This window comes from Manis javanica, chromosome 5 (assembly GCF_040802235.1).
Source record: "Manis javanica isolate MJ-LG chromosome 5, MJ_LKY, whole genome shotgun sequence".
Taxonomy (NCBI): domain Eukaryota; kingdom Metazoa; phylum Chordata; class Mammalia; order Pholidota; family Manidae; genus Manis; species Manis javanica.
In genome coordinates this window covers 69,626,525-69,654,457 of record NC_133160.1, presented here as the reverse complement: position 1 = coordinate 69,654,457, position 27,933 = coordinate 69,626,525, and the positions used below count along the sequence as shown (strand labels likewise).

At 35.9% G+C, this 27,933-nt stretch overlaps 1 protein-coding gene across 11 annotated transcripts in view; it reads left to right on the top strand.

The window, feature by feature from the left end:
• AFG2A (AFG2 AAA ATPase homolog A) overlaps positions 1-27,933 on the top strand; it is a 402,837-nt gene that overhangs the window by 35,678 nt on the left and 339,226 nt on the right. For all 11 annotated transcript variants that reach the window (XM_073237069.1, XM_036997940.2, XM_073237064.1 and 8 more), the window contains one exon: positions 26,771-26,925. In XM_073237069.1, coding sequence (XP_073093170.1) covers positions 26,771-26,925 — 155 coding nt within the window. The remainder of the gene's footprint in view (positions 1-26,770; positions 26,926-27,933) is intronic.

Here is a 27,933-nt window from a genome sequence, read left to right as displayed (position 1 = left end):
CTTTGTCTTCTCTTTGGTACCTGTTTGTCTGAATGACCTAAACTGAGGAGGTTAGAGCTTTTCCCCACATTATTCTTTGAAATAATGCTACAAAGCAGGCTAATGTTGATTGTGAAGTTAATTTTTTCATGGAAATAATTATAATTTTTGACCAAGGATTTGACTTGAGTAAACTAAATTTGGTTAATAGTGCCACTCAGAAGGAAATACAAAACAACTCTACAGCTCTGTAAGCATTAAAAATAGTGGAATTTTGTTCCACGTGTGGTGGAATAGACATAAGTGTATCCCACTTACTGAACATACAAGGACATCCCCATATGTCATGATGTGTATGTTGAGCATAGGAAGAAAAAACTCAGCCATGTGGTAAATTTGAACCACTCTCCTCGTTATTATAGATTGAACATTTAATGTTGAACTGTACCTCAATTTAGAGAGGCTATTAAAGGATTATTTGAATGGGTCTTATTTTTTTTAAATGACTGCCTAGGGTCATTTTGAACTGGGTCTTTTTTATTTTAGCATGGTTAGCTTCCTTGGGTAAGTAGAAGCAGTCATAGTCATTCCATTGACCTTAGAATTACATATAATGTTAGAATCATTGTTTTTCAAAAAAGTCATGGTAATATCAATATTTGGAGGCAATATTAATGATTTCTGGTACATAATAGGTGTTCAATAAGTATTTGATCTGAGAAATAATATGTGGAAACTGGGAGACATAATTACCACCCTACTCCCTTTGGTAGAGTAATAAAAATATTTATTAACCTCAGAGCTGACTTAAGTTTTGCTTCTAAACCCCTGGTGGGCTTCATCTCCTTCTCTCCTCTGTTGCCCTCAGAAATCCCTGCTCTGTGCTAAGAAAACAGCTCCAGGGGATTATTGCAACCTTTATAGGCAGTAGGTAGCAAGATGTAAGTGCTCTGTGATGTCTTAAATAACTGTAGCTATTTTCTTGAACATTTCCAGCCTATTTTTGGCTCCCCACTGACAAGAGTACTCAGTTATGGCTCTTACTGTGGACTTTAACTACATTTTGCTTAAAACCAGTGCTTTTCAGGAGGCGTTTTCATTCACTAGTTGTGCTATGCTTAAGTGGACAGCTTGAGAACGCCCACTGGCATATCTGGGGAGTGAGGCACCTGGACCTGCAGATCTGTGAGGACAGTGAGAGACTCTAGCTCCAGGAGATGTATTCCTAAGGACCTAAGTCAATTGTCTGTTTCTATCATTTTTATTCTCCACAGAATTCAGATTCATTTCATGTGTTCTCAATTCAGGACAGATCACTAGGGATAGAGGTTCTCAGACTTTCTCGTGTATCAGAATCATGTGGCGAACTTAGTACAATAGATTGCTGGGTGTGCCCCACTCCAGACTTGGCGATTCAGTAGGTTTGGGTTGGTGCCTGAGACTTTCTAACAAGTTCCCAGCTGATGCTGATGCTGCTGGTCTGGGGACCACACTTTGAGAGCCTGACAGAGCATGTTAGTTCTTAAATTTCATTATGCATCAGGTTCACCTGGGAAGCTACATACATACACTCCCTCCCCACACTTAATTGAGTAAGGGGATGGAGAGCTGAAATTAGGATTTATAATGTTTCCCAAGTGATTTTGAAGCAGCCAATCTTGCACTTGACTGTGATCAAGTATTTGAATCATTGATTTAGGCCAGTGGTTCTCTAGTTTAAATCTGTGTAAGATTCACTTGAAGAGCTTATTAAAACACATTCTGGGCCCCTACTAGATCAGTAGTAGGTCCAGGAGGGGTCCAAGAATTGGCATTTCTGTCAAGTTAAAGGTAATATCAAGGCTGCTGGTCCAAGGGGTACACTTTGAGATATGCTGATCTAGGCTAACTTGCTCTCCGATTTTGAAGATTCTCTGTAACTGATATAAATAACTGTATTAGATTTAGAGAATGCAATTCTCTGACTACCTCTGGGAATGGCCCATTTTTTTGCTAAGTGTTTTGGTGATAGAAACACACTATTCTAAACTGTCGTTTAACTTGCACACTGGGAAAAATGGATGTTCCTATGGCCAGGATCCTCACCTGACCCTAAACTACTTGATGATGTAACTGGCCTATTGCTAGGCTAATGCTTCCACACACCTACACAATGAGCTGTTACTGACTGAGTCACTGTAGAAAGAGCTCTACCCAGTGCTGTGGGAGGAGGCAGAGATGGCGGTGGATTACCGACCTGCAGACTGCTGGTTGCAGATGTGATTCTAGTGCTTGACCTATAGCTGTGAGAATAAAACCGAGTATAAACCCTTTTACCCCAAGAATGTCTGTTGTCATTTCTTGGGATCACCAAATCCATAACTTGTCTGGGGCTGAAACCCTCAGGCAAGATACACACTCTAGAAGAAAATGAGTGTCCAAGTTTGTCTCAAGGTATGTATAATAGTTCTGAATAAAACTTAACAATGAGAAGGACAGCAAGGCCACAGTTAAGGAGACAGTTCAGAATAAACAATTGAGAATACAGATAAGAATGTAGACATGTGTTTTTCCTAAAACATTTGTTTGCTTTGTGATCTGTGGACCCATGTGGTGGTTGAGCTTTTTGTGTGGTGGTTGTGTGACAGCTTTCCTTCTTCCTGGATGGCCTTCTAATTGAAGAGCTCTGCCCTTTTTAACAAAAAGTGGTGTAGAGCTGTCTTGTAATAGCATATATTGAAGTTATTCAGAATTTTATAAAACACAAGTGAATTTTGTTCCCAGTTGTTTTTGTAATGTGTATGTTTTGTGGATTATTAATAGAAAAGATCAAAATCCCTGTAACATATATTTGTGCATGCTTGCCCAGAGGATCAGTTTACAGTCTGTGCTGCAGTTCATAGAGTGATACTGCATCTTTTGCAGTGTGCTTATTCTCAGTTTTCCTAATCTAGTATGCCAGAGTTTCTAAATATTTTCTGTATCTTTTAACTTCATCTCCATAATGAATATGAAAATTGGAAATACCACAGTAGTGTTGCTTTCAGCACTTGGAACTTTTATCTGAGCCGATATGATGTTTACTGTTGAGGATTGGGCATGAAACTTACTTTCAAATGTTATGCTTTTGTTACAAGTAATTTTTGAGCACAAGTGTGGTTTAGTATGTCCTGACTTGTCCAAAAGCCTAGTGTTTTGTAGCTCACCTTTTTAAGCAAAGAGCAGCTGCATTCTGAAATGTTCTATCTCAAGCGGACAAGCTGTTTACAAGCTGAACTCCGACACATCCTGACATTTAATGTCTGTGTTTGTATTCTTCCTGGGATTAATTAGTTGGATAGCCTTTTATTAATTCCCTCAAAATTTATAATGTTTTAAATTAACAACATAGATAAGCACACCACACTTTTTTGGAAAACATGAAATGTTAATTATGTAGCAGAGACATGAATTATATAAACTCTGCTGAATGTTAGAAGATGCTTAGCAACAATGTTTTCCAAATACAGGGATTTATTATAAACTTATCCTTCTAAGGCTGCCTGTGCCATTTCAGGAGAGTGAATATAAATAGAGCTTGATTTCTTCAAGAAGTGGACTCAGTCATTTTGTTTACAGTGGAAGGAAGTATTTGCTTCACATCTCTAAGAATTTATCTTTAGCATCCTTGTTGATTACACATCATTTCAACATGTTCATACCAAATATTTGGGCCTTGATAAGATAGCATCACAGAACAGGAAGAATTAAAACTCTTATTTAAACAATGATTTTGTCATTATTACACTTAAGTCGATTTAGTAACAATACTGAATCTAATTACTATAACAAAACGTTTTTTGAGATGGAAAATTTTATCTGTCTTGTACCAGAGTTTGAGATATTTATAGCTGCTGGTCCTCCCCCCACCCTTTACTTTTAACAGTAATTTATGGAGGATTTAGAATGTACAAAATACATAACAGTCCAGCTCTTACAAAATGTTCTCTTTCTAACATTTTCCACCATTTTTTATTCTGCCAATTTTTTCGAAGTTACAATTAAAATACTGGTTCTGCAAAAATTCAGTATTTTTAAATAAAGTCCGGGAAAATAGTGGATTTTAGTGGAAAGCTTATGTTGAGCTTTAGATTCAAATCTAGCACTATCTTTCATCAGTTTAGAGTCATTGAGGAAGCAATGCAGGCTCTTGAACTCTGCTTCCTCACCTGCTAACTAGGGATAACATCTCATTTAAAGAGTTCTTGTGAGGTTTAAAAACAGTCTGGTTGCTGTGGTCATGATTTATGTAGGTCTTTGGTAAGTGTCACTTTCTCTTTCTTACAAAAAATTTCATGTTTTGTGTGTATGCCTTTCTCTGGTAGAAGCTTATTTGAATTTTGGCAATATTCTTTGTACTTTATGAAATACTCTTAGTTACCCTAGAACATGACATATCAGGGAAATCGGGCATCATCCTTTACCTTGCCAGCGAAGTGATTTTTACAGAATCTGGACCAATAAAAGTGTTTCCTATTACTAAGAATATGTAAACTAAAGATAGATATTACTTGTTTGGGGTGCATTTTCTTGCTCAACTTGAGAGCTCTCAGAGCATACATAGGCAGAGTCACAATGTCTTTTCCCCCCTACCCACCTTATCCCAAATGTGAGCATTGTAGGCCAGCAGTAGAGCAACAAAATTCAATTGTGGTACTATCATGATTACCACTGTAATGCATTTTATAAGGCATCATATCTTTATTCATCAGTGTAGCTAGATAAATAAGCAGTATAAAATCTCACAGAACAGTGAGTTTTCCTCTCTGTTTCGTAATTCTGAAATGTCATAGTTAAATTTGTGATGTTGGGATTTTTCCTACTGCATAGGAGTTATAGATATTGCAGAAAAGGTGAAATTTTTTTTTACTTTTGTCATTGAATTGGGTAATGTAATATTACTTTTGCTGTTCATTTGAAATGACTGGAGCTGAATGGTTTGTTTCAGAAAAACAGGTGGTAGTTTTGATTCTATTTAGGCTGTAAGTGATATATACCATTTACTTTGCTAGTGGAAAATTTTCTGAGTTGCCTTGCCAAGACTAAGAAGGGTTTTCTTTCTAAGTAAAACAATCACAAAAATAAAATCAACCTACCTAAATAAAAGTTACTTCTAAGTTATTCTTGATTCCTTTTTTCTCTACTCTTTCTTTATCAAATCCTGTAAGTACTGTTTTCAAGATTTATTCAGAATTTAAGCTTTTAAAAAAATAAGAGTAATTCTAAACTATTTCCATTGCTCTTGTAAGGATTACTGTGATATCTTCTTCCTGCCCACTCTATCCTCCACCTCCCACCCATCTTTATTCTTTTACTTTCTCTAAGCTGCAGGACCTCGAATTGCAGAATTTGGAGATGAGTGTCTTGGCTAGAGGTAGGTGTTGGGAGTTGTCAGCAGTTAGATGGTGACAGAATCCATTCAAAAGAATAAAATCACTTAGAATGTGTAGGGTTCAGTCACTTATTCATTTACTGAACCCAGGCACTGCTCTGGGTGCTGGGCTTGCCTCAGTGAATAAGATGGATTTAGACCCTCTTCTCTTAGAACTCAAGGTGCACTGGTAAGTCCAGTGGTGTAACAGGTAATTACAATGAATTGTGTTGGGTATTTGTGAATGATCAAGAGATTTTAGAATGTTAGTAAGGAAGGAAAAGGGTTCTTGGGGAACACTACCATTCAGTGGTTGGGTTGTTAGAAAAGTTCTGATGTAGGAGACTGAAGAGTGACTAGAGAGATGGGAAGAGAACTCGAAAGAACGTGGTGATCATATGAAACAAGGGAGGGAGTTCCTAGAAATAATGTGTTAGTTAACACTAATTGAGTACCTGCAATGTGTCAGCCATTTTTGAAGTGCCTTACATGTACTAAGGCATTTCTTACAGCGTCCATTATAAGGTTATCTTTGTTTTATAGGTGAGGACATTTAGATTAAAGAGATTAAGGGACATTTCCAAGATCATATGAGAAGTAAGTAGTGGAGCCAGATGGACAGTTGTAGAGATCACAGTGACATCAGTTGCTTAGTTTCTTACCTGGGAAGTCATTGAAGAGAGTTGTTCTAGCATAGTCTTGTGGTGGGTTGCTAGATTGCAGTAAAATGAGGGGTAATTGAAAGTTGAGTAAACAGGGATGGTGATTGTGAATTACTTTTTCAGTTCCATTGTTGTGCTTTTGTTTAGAGTTTTGTATCTTCCATAAAAAAGGGATTTTAGTTGACCTGCCCTCCCTCTTTGGCACATCTGTGCCCTGCTTCCCTCCTCTTGTGAAAATCATATTATATTCCTTTATTATTTACCTGAGTCCTCTCCTCCTACCAAGGCCACTGTAGATCATTAACCTTTCATGGCACAAGAACTGCGCTCTAATGAACTATCCTTTTTTTTTTTAATTTAAAAAAGAAATTTAGTAAGGTTGGCAAGCCAGGTAAGTAAATACCCTGATAGTAAAAATTTGAAACTAAACCTGTATTTTTAGGAAAATTGGTTGTAACCTAGGACTGGTGAATTGTTTCTGATGTTTTAGACCCTCTCAGAAATCATTCAGTACCTTCCCTTATTTCACAGATGAGGACAGACTATGGGATCTATCCAAGCTCAAGCATTTAGAGGAGTCTTGGTCCAAGATTCAGGTCTTGAGACCAGTATGCTTTCCATTGTGCCATAACGTTTAAAATCAGCTTTTGAAAGTGATAGTGATTCAGAATAGATCTAGTTCCTGTGATTAGTGTATGTTACACCAATCACTTGTAATATGAATAAAGAACCACAATACCCACTTTGAGTGTATTCTGTTTGATTTCTTTCCTATTAACGAGCAGCGAGAAATGGAACTCTCCCAGTGATACATCAAATGATACTTACCCCCGTGTCTATACTTAATACTGAGTTGAGAGAATGTAAAGACTCCCAGATAAAACAAATTATCTGGAGTTCTGATATTTTGAAGAAAGTATATTTTAAAAAAGGAGACTTACGTTTTGTTATAGTTGCTTTCAGTGTTCATGTGCATGAGGAAATTTTATGTTCAACTTTTACAGTTCAAATCTGAGATCCAGATGCTCATGTTTCATGTTACTTCTCATATAATTGTAGGGTAGGTAGTAATTCTAAAAAGCAGTATTATTCCTGTAATTAGTTTAAGTTCATTGTTAGTTTCTAATAAAGGAACTAAATTGCAGTTTCAAAAGTAACATGATAATTTAGCAAGCATTGGGTATAAAAGTGTAGGATTCCATGTGCATGGAGCAAGATGGTGTTTGTTGATTGAATCTGGAGCAGATGGTTTTGAAGAGCATGAATTTAGAGTAATTGGCTTTGTCCAGAAGTGATTATATCTGGATAGTGATGTGAAGCTTGAGGGGGAACATGCCACATACAGAAAAGAATGTGTTGGCATTAGGCTTGCCTGAAGCTTTTGTGTTTTCTTCTCTTCCTTGCCTCTTGTTTTCCATGCTGAAAATTTTTAAGAGCATTGGAAAATAAAATAATTAAAACAAAATGAAACATTTACTGTTTAATTAGCTACACCTGTTTTTTGTTTCAAAGTTTTGTTCTTTAAGAACATAGAAGTACTGCTTCTGTTTTTGTTTACATTTTGAGAATTCACTTTAAACTTAGGAAGGAAAGGAAATGTCATAGATTTTTTGCCCTAAGCTGTATTCCTTGATGATATACATGTGTCCATTTGCTCCTCCAGTTAATTATTTACTTCTGCTTTATAAAAGTGTATGTATTTTAAAAAACTTCTTGGCATAGATTCTAGTGTGGCCTCATTAGGAATGGTTTATGTCCAGTAATTTAAGCTTAGCATCAGATAATTTTTTTTAATTAAGGTATTATTGATATATACTCTTATGAAGATTTCATATGAAAAAACAATGTGGTTACTACATTTACCCATAATAGCAAGTCCCCACCCATACCCTAATGCAGTCACTGTCCATCAGTGTAGTGCCTTCTCTGCTACACTGTTTTCCCTGTGATCCCCCACACCATGTGTACTAAGCATAATACCACTCAATCCCCTTCTTCCACCCAACCCACCCACCCTCCGACACCCTTCACCTTTGGTAACCACTAGTTCATTCTTGGAGTCTTTGAGTCTGTTGCTATTTTGTTCCTTCAGTTTTGCTTCGTTTTATACTCCACAAATGAGGGAAATCATTGGCACTTGTCTTTCTCTGCCTGGCTTATTTCACTGAGTATAATATCCTCCATCTCCATCCATGTTGTTGTAAATGGTAGGATTTGTTTCTTTCTTATGGCTGAATAGTATTCTATTGTGTATATGTACCATCTCTTCTTTATCCATTCATCTATTAATGGACACTTAGGTTGCTTCCATATCTTGGCTATTGTAAAAAGTGCTGCGATAAACATAGGGGTGTATATGTCTTTTTGAATCTGAGAAGTTGTATTCTTTGGGTAAATTCCAAGGAGTGGGATTCCCGGGTCAAATGGTATTTCTATTTTTAGTTTTTTGAGGAACCTCCATATTGCTTTCCACCATGGTTGAACTAGCTTACATTTCCACCAGCAGTGTAGGAGGGTTCCCCTTTCTCTACATCCTAACCAACATTTGTTGTTCATCTTTTGGATGCTGGCCGTCCCAACTGGTGTGAGGTGATACTTCATTGTGGTTTTAATTTGTATTTCCCTGATGATTAGTGATGGGGAGCATCTTTTCATGTGTCTGTTGGCCATCAGAATTTCTTCTTTGGAGAAGTGTCTCTTCATAACCTCTGCCCATTTGTTAATCAGGTTATTTGCTTTTTGGGTGTTGAGGAATGTAAGTTCTTTATATATTTTGGATGTTAACCCCTTATTGGATGTTAATCAGGTTATTTGCTTTTTGGGTGTTGAGGAATGTAAGTTCTTTATATATTTTGGATGTTAACCCCTTATTATTATTTACAAATATATTCTCCCATACTGTAGGATGCCTTTTTGTTCTGTTGATGGTGACCTTTGCCATACAGAAACTTTTTAGTTAGATGTAGTCCCATGAGTTCATTTTTGCTTATGTTTCCCTTGCTTGAGGAGATGCATTCAGGAAGAAGTTGTTCATGCTTATATTATACAGGAGATTTTTGCCTATGTTGTCCTCTAAGAGTTTACGGCTTCATGACTTACATTCAGGTCTTTGATCCATTTCGAGTTTACTTTTGTGTATGGGGTTAAACAATAATGCAGTTTCGTTCTCTTGCATGTAGCTGTCCAGTTTTGCCAACACCAGCTGTTGAAGAGGCTGTCATTTCCCCATTGTATATCCATGACTCCTTTATCATATATTAATAGATCATATATGGTTGGGTTTATACCAGGGCTCTCTAGTCTGTTCCATTGGTCTGTGGGTCTGTTCTTCTGCCAGTACCAAATTGTCTTGATTACTGTGGCTTTGTAGTAGAGCTTCAAGTTGGGGAGCATAATGCCCCCAGCTTTATTCTTCCTTCTCAGAATTGCTTTGGCTATTTAGGGTCTTTTGTTGTTCCATATGAATTTTAGAATGATTTTCTCTAGTTCGTTGAAAAATGCTGTTGGTATTTTGATAGGAATTGCATTGAATCTGTAGATTGCTTTAGGCAGGATGGCCATTTTGACAATGTTAATTCTTCCTATCCGTGAACACGGGATGTGTTTCCATTTACTTGTATCTTTGTTAATTTCTCTTCTAAGTGTCTTGTAGTTTTCAGAGTATAGGTCTTTCACTTCCTTGGTTAGGTTTATTCCTTGGTATTTTATTCTTTTTGATGCAATTGTGAATAGAATTGTTTTCCTGATTTCTCTGCTAGGTCATTGTTAGTGTATAGGAATGCTATAGATTTCTGCATATTAATTTTGTATCCTGCAACTTTGCTGAATTCAGATATTAGATCTAGTAGTTTTGGAGTTGATTCTTTAGAGTTTTTTATGTACAGTATTATGTCATCTGCAAACAGGGGCAGCTTGACTTCTTCCTTACCAATCTGGATGCCTTTTATTTCTTTGTGTTGTCTGATTGGCATGGCTAGGACCTCCAGTACTATGTTGAATAGAAGTATGGAGAGTGGGCATCCTTGTCTTGTTCCTTACCTTAATGGAAAAGCTTTCTGCTTCTTGCTGTTAAATATCATGTTGGGTGTGGGTTTGTCATATTATTATGTTGCAGTGCTTGCCCTCTATACCCATTTTGTTGAGAGTTTTTATCATGAATGGATGTTGAATTTTGTCCAATGCTTTTTCAGCATCTATGGAGATAATTATGTGGTTTTTGTCCTTCTTTTGGTTGATGTGCTGAATGATGTTGATGGATTTTCGAATGTTGTACCACCCTGGGATGAATCCCACTTGATCATGATGGATGATCTTTTTGATGTATTTTTGAATTCGTTTTGCTAATATTTTGTTGAGTATTTTTGCATCTATGATCATCAGGGATATTGGTCTGTAATTTTCTTTTTTCGTTGGCTCTTTGCCTGGTTCGGGTGTTAGAGTGATGGCAGCCTCATAGAATGAGTGTGGAAGTATTCCCTCTTCTACTCTTTGGAAAACTTTAAGGAGGATGGGTATTATGTCTTCACTAAATGTTTAATAAAACTCAGCGGTGAAGCCATCTGGAACAGGAGTTTTGTTTTTAGATAGTTTTTTGATTACCAATTCAATTTCGTTGCTGGTAATTGGTCTGTTCAGATTTTCTGTTTCTTTCTGTGTCAGTCTTGGAATGTGTTATTTTTCTAGAAAGTTGTCCATTTCTTCTAGGTTTTTCAGCTTGTTAGCATATAATCTTTCATAGTATTCTCTAATAATTCTTTGTATTTCTGTGGTGTCCGAAGTGATTTTTCCTTTCTCCTTTCTGATTCTGTTTATGTGATAAACTCTTTTTTTCTTGATAAGTCTGGCTAAAAGTTGATCTATTTTGTTTATTTTCTCAAAGAATCAGCTCTTGCTTTCATTAATTATTTGATTGTTTGATTCTTCTCAATTTTATTTATTTCTGCTCTAATCTTTATTATGTCCCTCCTTCTACTGACCTTGGGCCTCCTTTGTTCTTCTTTTTCTAGTTTCGTTAATTTTGAGTTTAGACTGCTCATATAGGATTGTTCTTCTTTCCTGAGGTAGGCCTGTATTGCATTATAGTTTCCTCTCAGCACAGCCTTGGCTGCATCCCACACATTTTGCGGTGATGAATTATTGTTGTCATTTGTCCCCATATATTGCTTGATCTCTGTTTTTATTTGGTCATTTATCCATTGGTTATTTAGGAGCATGTTGTGAAGCCTCCATGTCTTTGTGGGGTTTTTCGTTTTCTTTACATAATTTATTTCTAGTTTCATACCTTTGTGTTCTGAGAACTGGTTGGTACAATTTCAATCGTTTTGAATTTACCGAGGCTTTTTTTATGCCCTAGTATATGATCTATTCTTGAATGTGTTCCATGTGCCCTTGACTAGAATGTGTATTCTTCTGCTTTTGGGTGTAGAGTTCTGTAGATGTCTGTTAGGTCCTGTTCTAATGTGTTGTTCAGTGCTTCTTTGTCCTTACTTATATTCTGTCTGGTTGATCTGTCCTTCGGAGTGAGTGGAGTGTTGAAGTCTCCTAGAATGAATGTATTGCATTCTATTTCCCCTTTTAATTCTGTTTGTATTTGTTTCACATATGTGGGTGCTCCTGTGTTGGGCACCCAGATATTTCTAATGGTTATATTTTCTTGTTGAATTGACCATTTTATCATTATGTAATGTCCTTCTTTGTCTCTTGTGACTTTCTTTGTTTTGAAGTCTATTTTGTTTGATACAAGTACTGTAACTCCTGCTTTTTTCTCCCTTTTAGTTGCATGAAATTTGTTTTTCCATCTATTCCCTTTTAGTCTTTGTACAGCTGTGGGTTTAAAGTGAGTCTCTTGTAGGCAGCATATAGATGGGTCTCGTTTTTTATCCATTCAGTGACTCTATGTCTTGGTTAGTGTATTCAGACCATCTACATTTAGGGTGATTATCGATAGGGATGTACTTACTGCCATTGCAGACTTTAGATTCGTGGTTACCAAAGGTTTAAGGTTAACTTCCTTACTGTCTAAGAGTCTAATTTAGCTTACTTAATATGCTATTACAAACACAATCTAAAGGTTCTTTTCTTTTTCTCCTTTTTCTTCCTCCTCCAATCTTTATATATTAGGTATCATATTCTGTACTCTTTGTCTATCCCTTGATTGGCTTTAAGGATACTTAATTTAATTTTGCATTTGCTTAGTAATTAGCTGTTCTGCTTTCTTTACTGTGGTTTTATTACCTCTGGTGACAGCTGTTCAACCTTAGGAACACTTCCATCTATAGCAGGCCTTCCAAAATACACTGTAGAAATGTTTTGTGGAAGGTAAATTTTCTCAGATTTCGCTTATCTGGAAATTGTTTAGTCCCTCCTTCAAAATTTAATGATAATTTTGCCAGATAAAGTAATCTTGGTTTGAGGCCCTTCTGCTTCATTGCATTAAATACCTCATGCCACTCCCTTCTGGCCTTTAAGGTTTCTGCTGAGAAGTCTGATGATATCCTGATGGGCTTTCCTTTTTATGTGATCTTATTTCTCTGTCTGGCTGCTTTTAATAGTCTGTCCTTCTCCTTGATCTTTGCCATTTTAATTACTATGTGTCTTGGTGTTGTCTTCCTTGGGTCCCTTGTGTTGGTAAATCTGTGCACCTCCATGACTTGAGAGACTATCTCCTTCCCCAGATTGGGGAAATTTTCAGCAACTACCTCTTCAAAGACACTTTCTATCCCTTTTTCTCTCTCTTCGTCTGGTACACCTATAATGCAAATATTGTTCTGTTTGGATTGGTCACACAGTTCTCTCAATATTCTTTCATTTTTAGAGATCCTTTATTCTTTCTGTGCCTCAGCTTCTTTGTATTCCTCTTCTCTGGTTTCTATTTCATTTATCGTCTCCTCCACCATATCTAATCTGCTTTTAATACCCTCCATTGTGCTGTTCAGTGACTGCATCTCTGACCGGAATTCATTTGTTAGTTTTTGAATATCTTTCAGTACCTCCATGTGCATGTTAATGCTTTTTATTTTGAAATCCCTTTCAGGAAGAGTCATGAGGTCAATGTCATCTTTCTCAAGAGTTGTATTAATAATTTACTTTGAACCAAGTTCTTTTGGCATTTCATATTTGTATATGATGCCCTCTGGTGTCCAGAAACTCTACTCTCTGGAGCTGTTTAGCTCCTGAAGCAATGTCGGGGTTCGCAGGGGAGCGGTATTGGTGCCTGGCAGGAGGAAAGCTGTTTCCTGCTCCCCGGCTGCTATGCCTTTCTCCATTTCCGGAACCAGTGGGCTGAGCACACAGGTATAAGCCTTTATGCTTTGCATTTGTAGTTGCTATAGACAGATCTTCCCTCTGGCTTGCATAACGCCAGGGTAGGGTTTGCCAGTTTGCGAGCCAGGTGGGGCTGGCTGGAAGAAAGGCTCAGTAGGCTGTGTATCATGGAGGGGGTCTTTGGAGCTGTGTAGCCAGCCAGGGAGCTGGAGCACCTGAAGATCGTGAAGGCTCCCAACCTGCTGGGCAGAGTGCACCTGGCAATTTTTTCTAGCTGTCCTTTCTCCTGAGCAGTAAGCTCTGTGCAATCCTTGCCCCTTTAGCAGCCCTCTTGCTAAGGGCTTCCTTGTTAGGAAGTATCTCAGACTGTCTGCCTTTCTTTTGTCCCAGAGCAGCTGGATATGGATCCCTGCTTTCCACAAGTGCTGGAATCTCAGTCTCTCCAGGAATTCTGCCTGTCTTAGCTTTCCAATCTCCTAATCACAGGAGTATCATGAAAGCACCATGAAATACAGGTTTGTGCTCCCAGAACAGATCTCCGAAGTTAGGTATTTGGCAGTCCCAGGCCTCTACGCCCTCCCCACTCCGTTTCTCGTCCTCCATCTGGTGAGCTGGGGTGGGGGAAGGGCTTGGGTCCCGCCAGGCCACAGCTTTGGTATGTTACCCTTTTCCATGAGGTCTGCTCTTTTCTCTAGGTGTATGCAGTCTGGCACAGTCCTCTTTCCTGTTGCTCTTTAAGGATTAGTTGTATTAATTATATTTTCGTATTATATGTGGTTTTAGGAGGAAGTGACTGTCTCACCTCTCATGCTGCCATCTTTAATCCTCCGCCCAGCATCAGAGAATTTTAAAGTTGAAAGAATAATTTAGAGAAAATATATTTTATTCTTTCCATTTAATAAATAAGACAGTGGATGGACTTAAGAAGCTAAGTTTTATTTGAAGTGACACCTGAGCTAGTGTCAGATCTAGAATCATGGAGGTTCGGTTACATTAATATGGTAGTTCCAGGGATCTTTAATTTTTGCCACCTCTGATTAAATTCTGTGTTTCAGCTTCCACATTATTTTCAAGAATAGCATTTGTGTATGACTTCTACTATAGTAACTCTGAGTGTACTTCTAGTATTGTCTAGAATCACAAAACTTCAGACTGGGAAAGGATTTGAAGGCCCATGGCAAGAATTTCTAGCCTCACTTGTCATGTTTTTATGGCTTTTACAGATTTGTAATATTCCATATTGTTCTTTTCCCTTTTCGCCCACATTTTATTTTCTCACATATCTACAAATTAATAGAGTTGAATTTAGGTTTATTTAAACATATTCTTTCATATTTCTAAGAGTGAATTCTTTAAGAACAAAGATTTTGTCTTTTATTGTCCCACAGGGCCTCATATCTCTAATGAGTTCTGCTCATTCTTGTCTCAAGGTCTTTGTATAGGCGGTTCCATCTGCCTGGAATACTATACCTTTTCTTTGGCCTCATTTCCCATATTATCAGTTTAATATCAACTCATTTTTAGTCCTTTACATTTGCTTACAACTAAAAAATCAGGTTGTTGGGCTCCCCATCTCCCATTAAACCAGATTTTTCTTGAAATTGTTTGATCTGTTGACAAATATGAAGGGAATTAGGAAGTTATCTTGCATTCCGTAAACATGGTAGACCCCTTCATTTATCGTAGGTCTTCGACTTCTTTCAAAGTTTTATAGTTTTATGTGAAGAAGTCTTGCATAATGTTTAATTTATTCTTATGTATTAGGATTTCCTGAATGTAGTTATAAATGGCATCTTTTGTAATTGTTTTTGCTATCATAGAAAAGAAAATTTTTGTGTGTTGACCTCATTTGCCAAATTCAATTATTAACTTTAATGGTGTATAGGTAGTTTTCTATGTACATGTTCATGTTACAGTTTCCTATGTATACAAATGACAAATAATGACAATTTTGTCTTATTCCTACACTTCTTTGATTCTGTGTTAGAAATGGTAACAGTAGTTCTCTTTACCTTATTTTGATCCGAGGGAGAAAGTCTCTAATTTTACTATTTAGAATTATGTTTGCTCTGTGTTTTTTTGTAGCTACTCTGATAGAGTAAATGAATTTCCATCTATTCCTCAAGTTTTTTTATAATTAATGATACTGATTTTTATGACATTCCATTTCTGTATCTGTTGAGGTAAACCTATTGTTCCTTTTATTTATTCTACTAGTGTAGAGAGTGATGTTGGTTGATTTTCAAATGTTAAACTAGCCTTATATTCCTAATGACATCTTGTCATTATGTATAATCCTGTTATTTACATGTTGATGTTTTTGCTGATATTTTGCTTAGTGTATGTGTTTGTGTTCTCTATGTTCATGAGAGAGATTAGCCTGTAATTTTCTTTTCTTGTAATGTCCTTTTAAAATTTGAGAACAGGATTATGCTGGCCTCATGAATCAAATTGGGAATTGTTCTTGCTTCTTTTTACTCTGGAAAAGTTCTTTTAAGGCTCATGTTTTATAAAATTTGCCAGTGAAGCCATCTTTGCTTGAAATTTTCTCTGTGAGAAATGTTTTAATTATACAATTATTTAGTAGCTTTTGGATTATTCAGTTAGTACTTTTTTGTTTGTGTATTAGTTTGGAAAGCCTTTTTTCCTTAGAAATTTTGTTCATTCCATCTAAATTTTCAAATTACTTGGTGTAAGATTATTCCAAGTATCCTCTTATTACCCTTTTAGTGTCAGTATATTGTATAGTGATGTATCCCTTTTTGTTCCTGATATTGGTAATGTGTGCCTTTTTTCACATTTCTGATCCATCTTGCCAGAGATTTATCTGTTTTATTAGCCTCTTCAGAGAATATACTTTTGGCTTTATTGACTTTTTTTAATGCACATTTGTTTTCTATTTAATTAATTTAAGTTCCTTCCCTTCTACTGTGTTTCCCTTTTGATTTATTTTATTAGTTTTATAAGATGAGCATCTCATTGATTTTCATCCTGTTTTCTTTCCTAACTTATGCACTATACCTGTCACTGTGCCTTTAAATAACAGCTTTAACAGCTTTCCACATATTTTCATCATTATTCAGTTAAAAATTTTTTTCAGTTTTTTATTAAATTATTTTTTTGACCCATGAGTTATTTAGAAATGCAGTGGCTAATTTCCAAATATTTGTATATTCTTTGATATCTTCTGGTATTGATTTTTGCTATTCCACTCTGGTTAGAGAACATATACTTTGATGTTTTCAATCCTTAAAATATACAGAGTTGCTTTGTGTCACATCATATACTTGTACAGTTTTAGTACATTTATTAGGTATGCTTAGAAGCTGTATATTTTACTATTTTGGATATTCCTTCTATATGTGCCTGTTAGGATAAGTGAGTTGATTTTGTCATATTTTCTAGAGATAATAAATATAAAATATTTTCCTTTTATTTTGGCTGCAAGGGATTTATGTTAAAATCTGGAAATAAGGTTGCAGATTTGTCTGTTTCTCATTTACTTCTAAATTTTTCTTTTTAGATTTTGAAATTTTGTTATTAGGTATGCATTTAGAATTTTATATATTCTTGGTGGATTGACCCTTTTATCATTCTGAAGAGTCTAATGATACCTCTTCAAGTATGTTTGACAGTAGATACAGGTGTACTGTTTCCTTTTGTTTTTTTACACAGTATTCCTTTCTCTGTTTTACTTTCAACCTTTCTGTATTCTTATATTTCAGACTATATCTCTTGTAAATAGCATAAACTTGGGTTTTATTTTTTTAATCCATCTGATGCTGTCAGTCTTTTAATTCAAGTATGTAACATTTTAATTTAGGATAATCTCTTAAATACTTAGGTTTAATCTACTTTATCTCTGTCTATTGACCTATTAGGTTTTTTCCCCCCTCTCTTTTCTTGCTTTCTCTTAAAATAAGCAGGTATTTTTATTATTTCATCCTCCACCCATTATCATTTCAGTCATGTATTTTCATTTGTCTTTTAGTGGTTATCTTAAGTACAGTATGTTTCCTTGGCTAAGTAGAGACTAATGTAAAACAGTGCAGGCACATTGGGAATACTTTTATTCTCTTTACCCCTTAAACATTATTATTACTGTTTTATGTAATTATCATTCATTTACATTTATCTACATTTTGGGTTCCTTATGACCACTCCTAAGTTTGATACTTCAGTTAGAGTTGTCATGGGACTCTCAGCATATAGTACCATGGCTATGATTTATTACATTGAAAGGATACAAAGCAGAATTACATACATGGGGCAAAATGTGGAGGAAAGCAGGCATAAACTTTCAAGTGTCCTCTTCCCTGAAGTCATATAAGACATGTTTAATGCCTCCAGCAACAAGTTGTGACATGTATAGAATATTGCTTATCAGAAAAGCTCATCAGAGACCCAGTGTCAAGGGATCCACACAATTAGCTAATTTTCCCATTATTCAGTTATCAACAAGTAAGGAGCCTGCCTTTTCCTCACTGATTTGTGAAACCACCAATTTGTCATATTAAACTTATATGTAGATATATATATATATATGGATCTGTTTCTGAACTCTGGTCTGATCTATTGTGGTCTATCTTGTCTTGTAACTTTTACACACGGGTTTTCTCTTTTTTTGAAATATAGTTGATATACAATACTATACTGGTTTCAGGTGTACATTATAGTAATTCAACAATTTATATCAGTAAACACCATAATAGGTGTTGATACCATCTGTCAACATGCAAAGATATTACAGAATTATTGAGTATATTCTCTATGCTGAACTTTCATCCCTGTGACTAACTTGTTTTATAATTGGAAGTTGGTACCTCTTTATCCTCTTCATTTATTTCACCCAATCCCGATCCCCCTTCCCTGTGGCAACCAGTAGTCTTTTCTCTTTACACAGTTTTTAATACTGTTATTATAGTACATCTTAATCTCTGGTAAGGTAAAACCTGTTTATTTATTTGAGTTGTTGACTTAGTTATATATAGACTATATATAGTTAAATATATATATATTCCTCAATACTATTTTTAGAGATAGTTTATTCTAATTTACCAAAAATACACAACTGGCATTTTGATTGGTATTGCATTTAGAATATGTAGATTATTTAGAATATAATCAACATTTTTGTGGTATTGTCATCTCATCCAAGGATATCCAATGTCTCTGTTACTCATATTTTTTTCTTTCTTAGAATTTTCTTCATAGCGATCTTACATGTTCTTGTTTAAGTTAATTCCTAGGTACTTTTTTGTTTTGGGATTATTGTGAAGGTACTTTTTTTATTGGATTTTTAAATTGCTCTTCTTAGGGTAGAGAAATTTTATATTGATTATTATTATTTTTTGGTAGGCTGTCAACCTTCCTTGATTATCTTACTAATTCTAATAGTTTTCTCTTGATCTTTTTTGCCTTATCTGGGTAGATGATTGTCATATGCAAATAGTGGCGGTTTTATTTCATTCTATTGTTTTACTTTGTCATTCTCATTTTTACTATTGTTAATAGCCAGGACTTCCATGATTAAATTATCCAGTAGCACTGATAGTGGTATCCTTGTCTTTTTACCAGTTTTGAAAAAAATGTATTAAAATGTCCAAACTAGGTATAATGTTTGCTAAAGATTTCTGGAATATAATCTTAAATATACTTTGCTAAGAGTGTTTTAATCATAATAAATAGGTGTTGAATCTTACCAAATTCTTTTCTATATCAGTAAAAATAATTATTTGATTATTCTCAACTTGGTCAGTTAACATGAGTCAATTAGGAGGTTTTCTAATGAATTGGCCTTTTACTCCAGAGATAAAAAACTATTTAGTTGTGAATATATACTTTAGGTTTCAGTGGCTAATATTTTACCTAGAACTTTTGCCCTATGTTCATAATTGAAAAACATTTTTTCTTGTTCATATTTGGTTTTGAAGTCAAAGTTACATCAGCCACTAAAATGTCTGGGCAGTTTTGTTCTCACTTATAAAAAGCTCAGTCTGTATATAATGGGGGAAAGAAAGATATATCTAAAAAATTCCATAGGATTATTACATTTTTCATGATCCAGTTAGGAGATAGAACCTATACCAGTTATTTTTACAGAGATAATTTAATATAAAGAATTGATAACCAATTATAAAGTTGTTAACTACCAAAAGGGAGATAGCAACTATAAGAAGCAGCTATTACCCCTAAGGCTGGGGAAACAAAGGGAAGAGGTTGAGATTATTAAAACCTAGAAGCTGAAGAGCAGACTGATAGTTTGAAGACTGACTCAGACTTCTGAGAAGGTGACTCCACTAGGTTGGTGCTGGAATCTCTTAGGGGTTGTTAGAGTAATGGTCACAAGTAATAGCAATCAGATAGAAAGCCCACAGGAAGTAGATGGGAAGAAGTGAGTCCTTTCTTCTCCCTTCAGCTTTGCAGTCTTCTTCTAGAGCTCTGCTTTAGCATTGGCAAAGTCTGCTGTGGAGTTGAGGTGTAGTTTGTGAAGCCTCAGCCCAGTATCGTGAAGCTGAGTATAGAAGTGTGGTTTTGGAGCTTAGAATCAATAGCTTAATAACTGGTACAACTGAAAAACTAAACCACACAATACTTAATATCTGTGTGAGCTACAAGTAAATTATACAGGAAATTAAATAGAATGATAGCAAAAACTCTGTGTTTTTGCCATATATTTTATAGCAGATATATTTTATCAGGAAACAAGAAGGGTTAAAAATAAATACATTGTATAGCCAAGATACAGAAGCAACCTAAATGTCCATCAGTAGATGAATGGATAAAGATGTGGTACATATACACAATGGAATATTATTCAGCCATAAAAAGAAAAGAAATCCTGCCATTTGCAACAACATGGATGGACCTAGAGGGTATTATGCCCAGTGAAATAAGCCAGGCAGAGAAAGACAAATACTGTATTATTTCACTTATTTTTTTAAATATAAAACCAAAGCAATACAGAAGGAACAAAATAGCAGGAGACTCATAGACACTGAGAGGTGATTAGTGGTTACCAAGAGAGGGGAGGGGTTGGGGCGGGTTGGCAGGAAGGGTGAGGGGATGAAAGGTCACAATAATTCTCAATCACAGTATAAGTTGGTCACAAGGACAGTAGTGCAGCATGGAAAATATAGTCAGCGATTCAGTAACATCTTCTACCTTGATAGATATAAGGAGTGAGGATTAATAATATGGGTTAACTGTTGAACCACTGTGTTGTACATTTGAAACCAGTATAAGATTGTACATCAGTGATACTTCAGTTAAAAAAATAAATAAATGCATTCAACTCAAGTAATTGGAAAAGGTCAAGAGAGTAAACCACAGGAGGAAAATTAAAAATATGATAGAATCAATGGAATAGAAAAAAGAAACAAAACAAAGTTTAAAAAGTGTCATTCTTTGAAAATACTTAAGGTTATGAACTCAGACCAGGGTCCATTCAAGAGACAGAACCACACTACTGAGTGTTTTTGGTGAAAGAGAAAAGAAGATGCAAATAAAATACAAGATGGAGGAAGTAGCTGTGGATACGATAGAGATTTAAAAAACAAATGTTTTCTCTAGATGTTAAAAACCCTCTCTGCAGAAAATTAAAGTGGGGATGTCTGTCTCACTGGTTTGTGTAATAATTTTCTTGCATCCTCTTGATTAACTTTGCTTTAATTTTTTTCTTTATTAATTATATATTTGTAAGTATGTGTGTTAACATTTCTTATATAGCCATTAAAATATTAGAAAATAGAGTGTATAACTTCAAAACTAGTAGAAGGCAAAATGAAATATGTAAAGAACAAAAGTCAGTCTGAAAGAAGGCAAGAAAAAGAGATGGTAGGGATTAGAGTACAGCCATTGGGCCAGATAATTTCAAGGCAGAAAAGCATTCCTGTGGATATAGATGAGTACTGCATATTTTTAGAACATTCAGTTCATTCGGAAGCTATAACTGTTTTAAATCTGATGTAGTTGACAGGGCAGCTTTGAGATGTATCATGCAAAAATTTACATAACTAATAATAGAGCAACCATTTTCTTCCTTTCTTTTTCTTAAATTGATGTCTGATTGACATACAATATCCTATTAGTTTCAGGTGTACATCATAGTGATTAACTATTTTTATATATTATGAGATGATCCCTGAAAGTCTGGTTCTCATCTGTCACCATACAGAGTTATTACAGTATTACTCAGTACTACTGACTATATTCCCTATGCTGTATATTACATCCCCAGATTTATTTATTTTATAACTAGCCATTTATACCTCTTAATCTTCTTCATTTTTTTCATGCAGTCTCCAACCTCTCCCCACTTTGATAACTAATAATGTGTTTTCTATATCTGTGAGTCTGTTTCTGTTTTGTTTTGCTCATTTTCTTTTTTTAGACTCCACATGTAAGTGAAATAATGGGGTATTTGATTCTCTCTAAGAAGTTATTTCATTTAGCATAATAACCTCTAGGTCTATCCATGTTATCCCAAATGGTTTAGATTGCATTCATTTTTATAACTAATGTTTCATATATATACATGCCATATTTTCTTCATCTATAGGTGGACACTTAGGTTGCTACTGTATATTGGTTATTGTAAATAATCCTGCACTGAACATAGGTTTGCATATATCTCTTCAAATTAGTGTTTTTGTTTTCTTCAGATAAATACGCAGAAGTGGGATTGCTGGATCTATGATAGTTCTATTTTTAATTTTTTGAGGAACCTCCATACTTTCTTCTCCATAGTTATCCATCGTGGCTCTATAGAATACCCACCTTTGTCTTTTGTTAACAGTCTTTCTCTTAAATTCTATTTTATCTGCCATAAATATTGCTACACCAGCTTTCTGTTTCCATTTATGTGGAATATCCTTCCCTATCCCTTCACTTTCAGTCTTATGTTGCTTTCAATCTGAAATGAGTCTCTTGTAGGCAGTGTATAGATGAGTCTTCTTTTTTATTCATTCAGCCACTGTGTGGTTTTTGATTGGAGCATTTAGTCCATTTACTTATAAAGTAATTATTGACAAGTATTTACTTAATTGACATTTTAATTGTTTTCTGGTTGTTTGTATAATTCTTTTTTGTTTCTTTTCTCTTTATTGGTTCCCTTGTGCTTTGATGGTTGAGCATATTTGTGACCATTACTGTAAACTATTATCTCCATTTCATGGGATTTTTTTTTCTGAGGTTTCATCTTGTTTCATTTGGATTATATTCCTCTGTCTCCTCATTTTGTTTGAATTTTTTAGTTTGTTTCTATGAGTTAGTCTGGAACAGCTGTCTCTTCTTTTGAAGGAGTGCCCTTGTCTACGAATGTGCCCCATGTAGACTGCTTGTGCCTGGCAGCTTTGGCTGGCTGGCTGGCTGGAGTAGGTGTGGACTGGGAGTTTCCAGGATGCTCAGTGCTGGGACTGTCCTGGCTGGATGGCTGGAGCTAGAGTGGGCATGGGCTGGGGGTGTCCTGGTATGCTGTTGAGCTGGGAAAAGTCCTGACAAAACAGTTGGTTGTGATGCAGTCTGAGGGGGTCCCTTATGTACTAACTGAACTGGGGCTGTCTTGGTGGGATGCCTGTAGCTGGGTGGGCTCAGTTGGAGGGCTGTGTTGAGGGGATGGCTGGAGCTGGTATGGGCTGCGGGTCCTGGGCTCACTGGGGTGGCTATAGCAGGCTAGCTAGAGTACCTGAGTCCTGTTACCATCACATTGTCAAGGTGGAAGTGGAACATAAGCAGTGGTTCTCCCAACCCAGAGAGAGTTCCAGTAGTTCCCCCACTGTCTGGCAGAACTCTAGTTAGTAAATGGATTTCCTTCACTAGTCTAGTTCCTGTTTAAACCTGTGGGGTTTTTTGCTGTGACCCAGGGTCCCTCCATGTTAAGACTCCCTACTTGCAGGTTGTTGCATTGGAGGGAGGTTCCCATCCTCATGGTGTCTCTGTCTACTACTCCTCTCTGTGTGGTCGCTCTATCCCTTGTGGTGGTGTCTTGTGGCATAGAGGCTGTTCAGTCAGCCTTCAGTTCTTCTGCATGAGGAATTACTCTGTGTGCAGGTGTAGATTTGGTGTCTCTGTGGGAGGAAGTGGGTTCAGTATCTAACTATGCCACCATCTTGGACCACCTCCCAGAAAAACCATTTCCATAAGAGAATTTTATCACATCTCTGTCCATGATTGAGTATGGAGAATATTTGAGCAACAAAATCAACAATTTAATCTAATGGATGTATACTTGGAACACTGAACCCAGCAACATACATATTCAAGGACATATAGAACACACAACATTTTTGCCATTCAAAAAGTTCATTTCATACAGACCTGTTCTCTGACCAGAATTCATTTTAAGAGTTAAAAACCAGTAAATTAAAAACCTTTATAGTTAGGAAATCAGAAAATCCTAAATAACTCATTAGTTGAATTATAATATGCAAATGAAAATCTATTTAGAGTTGGTAATGAAAATATATCAAAATTTGTGGTATGCAGCTAAAGCAGTGCTTACAGGGAAATTTACAATCTGAAATTCTTATGTGAGAAATGAAGAAAGGTTGAAAAAATAACAAGCTGATTGTTATTATTAGAAAAGAATAAGCCCTAGAAAACAGACTGAATAAAGATTGGGCACAAATGAATGGAAGAGAAAGAATATTACAAGAAAGAAGTAGAACGATTTTATTTACTATTTCATACTAATTGCCCATTCCCCTTTGTGCACCTCTGTGAGGTCATCATTGGTTCCGAAGTTATCTTAGCCCCTGCTCAGCTTCTCTTGTTGATCCCCGTACTTCAGTAGAAGGCGTCTTGGGCAGATCTTTTACTTTAAAGAATAGCATAATACCTTACGTTTGAATATGTTAAGTTGTGCCTTGTTCATCATAGACTCAGTCTTTGAACTTTATTATTTCTTAACTTTTAAAAACTCCAGACTTCTTTATTCTTCTGCCTTTTCTGTTACCTTTGAGAATTACTACTGTTTTCTCTCTATACTAACAGATGTGGTTTTTGCCCAACTCTAAATTCTGTAGTTTGTATTTGAAATCAAAGAGGTTTTGCAGTTTTATAAATATACTCATAATATTGTATATACTTTTAAAACCATATATTGCCTGCCCTTTCTAAAGTCCTTTCTCAGATGAAAATAATTGGCCCTCATTATTGTCAGACTTTATGCTTACATAACATACATGTAGCAGGGAAATTACTAGACCACTTCCCCTTGTTTTATTTTTCAGTATTTCAGTACTGGTAAGAGTGAGGTATCTGTTCTAAATTAGAAATATTGACAAGTATTGCCAGATAGCCATCTGGGACATGAAGGAGAGTCAGATTCTTCTGGTCTTTTGATTACTTCCATTATGTAAGTTTTTTTTAGAAACTGCTTAAATTCCTTCAGTCTACCATGGCACTGTTTAATACAATGCAATAACTTATTACTGAGTTTTGTTTATTTAGCTTTTGTGCTACTTCTCTGAAAAGTACATTGGGCAGTGAAACAACCCAATTTAACTTTATTTTTGTGTGAAGAGCTGTGAAGGGTCTGAGATTTTATCCTACTTGTAAGCTTACTACAGGACAAGTTTCACAAATGCTTGCATAAGACACAATACTCCTGGGTCAGAGGCAAAGGACAGAGTATTTCTTACAGCAACAGAAATAGCCAAAGCAGCAGTGTTGGTACCAGTTCCTTGGGCCTCAGTTTTTATAGTGATACATCGAGGACTGGGTGACATCTGAGTCCATACAAGGAGTCGCTGTAGGAGAACTCTGAACTTATGTAACCTGAATCTTTTGTAATAGGCAGTAAACATGTCTACCTTTTGCTTTGGAGGCAGAAAATCTCTCTATATATACAAACATCCTTGAAAAGATAGTCTGCAGCAGAGGCAGTTAGTATTTCTGCTTGGAAGATAAGCAGAAATAGCAAGAGAAATATGAAGAATTGTCTTTCAACACTTTGGAAGGTAGTAAAACCAAACGGGTTATTTGTAAGGTAGACCTAAATAAGTGACCTGTAGATTTTAGATTGCAGAGGATTGCCTAAGAAATTTTATCCTAGAAAGTAGTGATATTTTTACATATATCCTCAATTCCTTCTGTGGAACCCTTTTCCCAGTTAGCCTATCTCAAGAGATCACTATGAATATTAGAATCACACCAGTAATTTCCTGAGGAAGATTACTATCAATCTATTTACTGAGTGTCACTGATTTACTGAGTGTCACTGTACTATTCATTCTGTTTTTTCTTAGCAGTACAGTTATCCAACACTGTCCTTGTGAGTTTGTATCTGCCTTACTTAAGCAGTGCTTCTGCTTCTCTTTTTAAAAGTTTAAATAAATGAAAGTAAGTAAAATGACAGTTACAGTATCATTTTAATTTAGTAAAAATTCACTGAGATAAAAGACATAAAAAAATGGTGGAATTCATTGGTGTCCCATGGCAGGTTCATATAGAGAGAGAGACTGGCTTTCAAAGACGTCTCTGAGACTAAAATTCTTTGAAGTGGAACTTCACTGGTCACTGACACACAAATGTAACACTTCATTAAAAACACTCTAAGGCAAAGGGTAATAGGGACTCGGCTGCCCTTTAGACTAGAGGTCTTTGTCACAGATCAGAGCCTGTAAATCTGGCAGTGTTGTTGGGATTGGCAGCCGGGAGAGGGGGACCATGCTGGTTGGGACACTCAGTCCTGTTAGTGTCTAAATTCCAAGCAAGTAGCAAAAACAAAGAACTTGCATCTTTAATTTCCAGGTCAGCGTAATCTCTTCTAAGTTAATTTTGATCTAAGTTTGACTTGGTTGATCATCTTTTTGCCTCCTGCAGTATGTTACTATTCTGATTCTACTCTATCCCTTTCTATTCTTTTTACTGTCATTTCTCCCTATGATCTTCAAATGATGGGCTTTCCTAAGTTTGAGTCTTCAGCCCTCACTCTTCCATCCTTGATCCTTTCTAGTCTCCCTTTATAGGTCTTTTCCACACTCCACAATCAAATCTTGTGGAACACGTAATTCTGAAGTCTGATTCTGTCTTCAGTTCCAAAACCACTGCCAACTAAATATTTCCATTAAGATGTTCTGCCAGTACCTTAAAAAACTTGTAATTCTGGTTCGAATATGTTGACAAAAAGGGCAAAAGCAAAAGGTATGTTTTTATTTTAGTATTTTATTCTTTTAAAAGAAATTCCCCAAATAGATTGTTTTGATAAACCTTTATGGTCTTTTTTATGGATGTTTTTTAAGGTTTGCTTCACATTTGTAAAATATCTGTCTTTTCATATTTTATATCAGTTTGTCATATTTTCACTACTGAAACTAAGCATTTGGATTTTTTATCTTCACTGCCACAGGCACAAAAAATTTTGAATGCTGTAATATGCATGAGGCTTGGGTTTTTTATTATTATTTTTATTGGTAATGTTCAGTCTGTACTTGTGGGCTAGAAGATAAATCTTGTGTTACTTTTCTCTTTGCAGGTCTCTGTGCTTTGAGGAGAGTTCTGAAGAAACAGCCTAACCTTCCTGACAGTAAGGTGGCTAGGTTGGTGAAGATTACTCTGAATGATTTCTTGCAGGGGATGAATGACATCAGGCCCAGTGCTATGAGGGAGGTAGCAATTGATGTCCCAAACGTAAGTCATTTGTACCCCCATGCCAGCCATACTGTTTGAATAAAACTCTGAATGAAACTGAGACTCCAGGGAAACAAACTTCTTAGGCTAAGCTGTAACAACAAAAAAAAATATATTGAAATTTTTATGGAGATAATTGTAGATGAAATACAGCTATAAGAAAGACTACAGAACAGTCCTTTACCCAGTTACCCTTATCCTTTACCCAGTTTCCCCTCATAGTATTATCTTGCAAAACTCTAGTAATATCACAAGTAGGATATTCATGCTGATAGTCATTGTAATTCAGATTTTTTCAGTGTTACTTGTGCTTATTTGTGTGTGTGTGTGTGTGTGTGTGTGTGTGTGTGTGTGTGTGTGTATTTGCATATGTGTATTTAGTTCTATTCAGTTTTATTACATGTGAAGGTTTGTGTATCCATCAGCAGGGTGAAGATACCGTGTAGTTCCATCACCACAGGGATCCCTTGTGTTACTCTTCTATTACCACACCCACTTTGTTCCTGCACCCATTTTTAAAATTCTGTCATTAGAGAAATGTTACATAAGTGGGTTTATACAGTGTGCAGCCACTTGGGATGTTTTTTCATGTAGCATAGTTCCCTGGAGATTCATCCAAGTTGTTAAATGTATCACTATTTTTTTCCTTTCTCTTGCTGAGTAGTATTCCGTGGGATGTTTAACCATTCCATAGTTTAACCACTCACCTGTTGAAGGACATCTGGGCTGTTTCCAGTTTGTTGCTATTGTCAATAAAACCCTTGAACATTGTGTACAGGTACTGTGTGAATGTAAGTTTTCATTTCTCTGGAATAAATGCCCCGGAGTGCAGTTGCTAGATTTTATAGTAAATGTGTGTTTAGTTTTGTAAGAAAATGTCAACTAGGCTAATTTTAGAACAAAAAAGAGAGAACTTGGCTTGACTATAAGGCGAATATCTGGGTAGCTTGAGAAAAGTTTACAGATTGTTCTCTGTCAGTTTAGGAGAGCTCTAATAGAAGAGTGGAA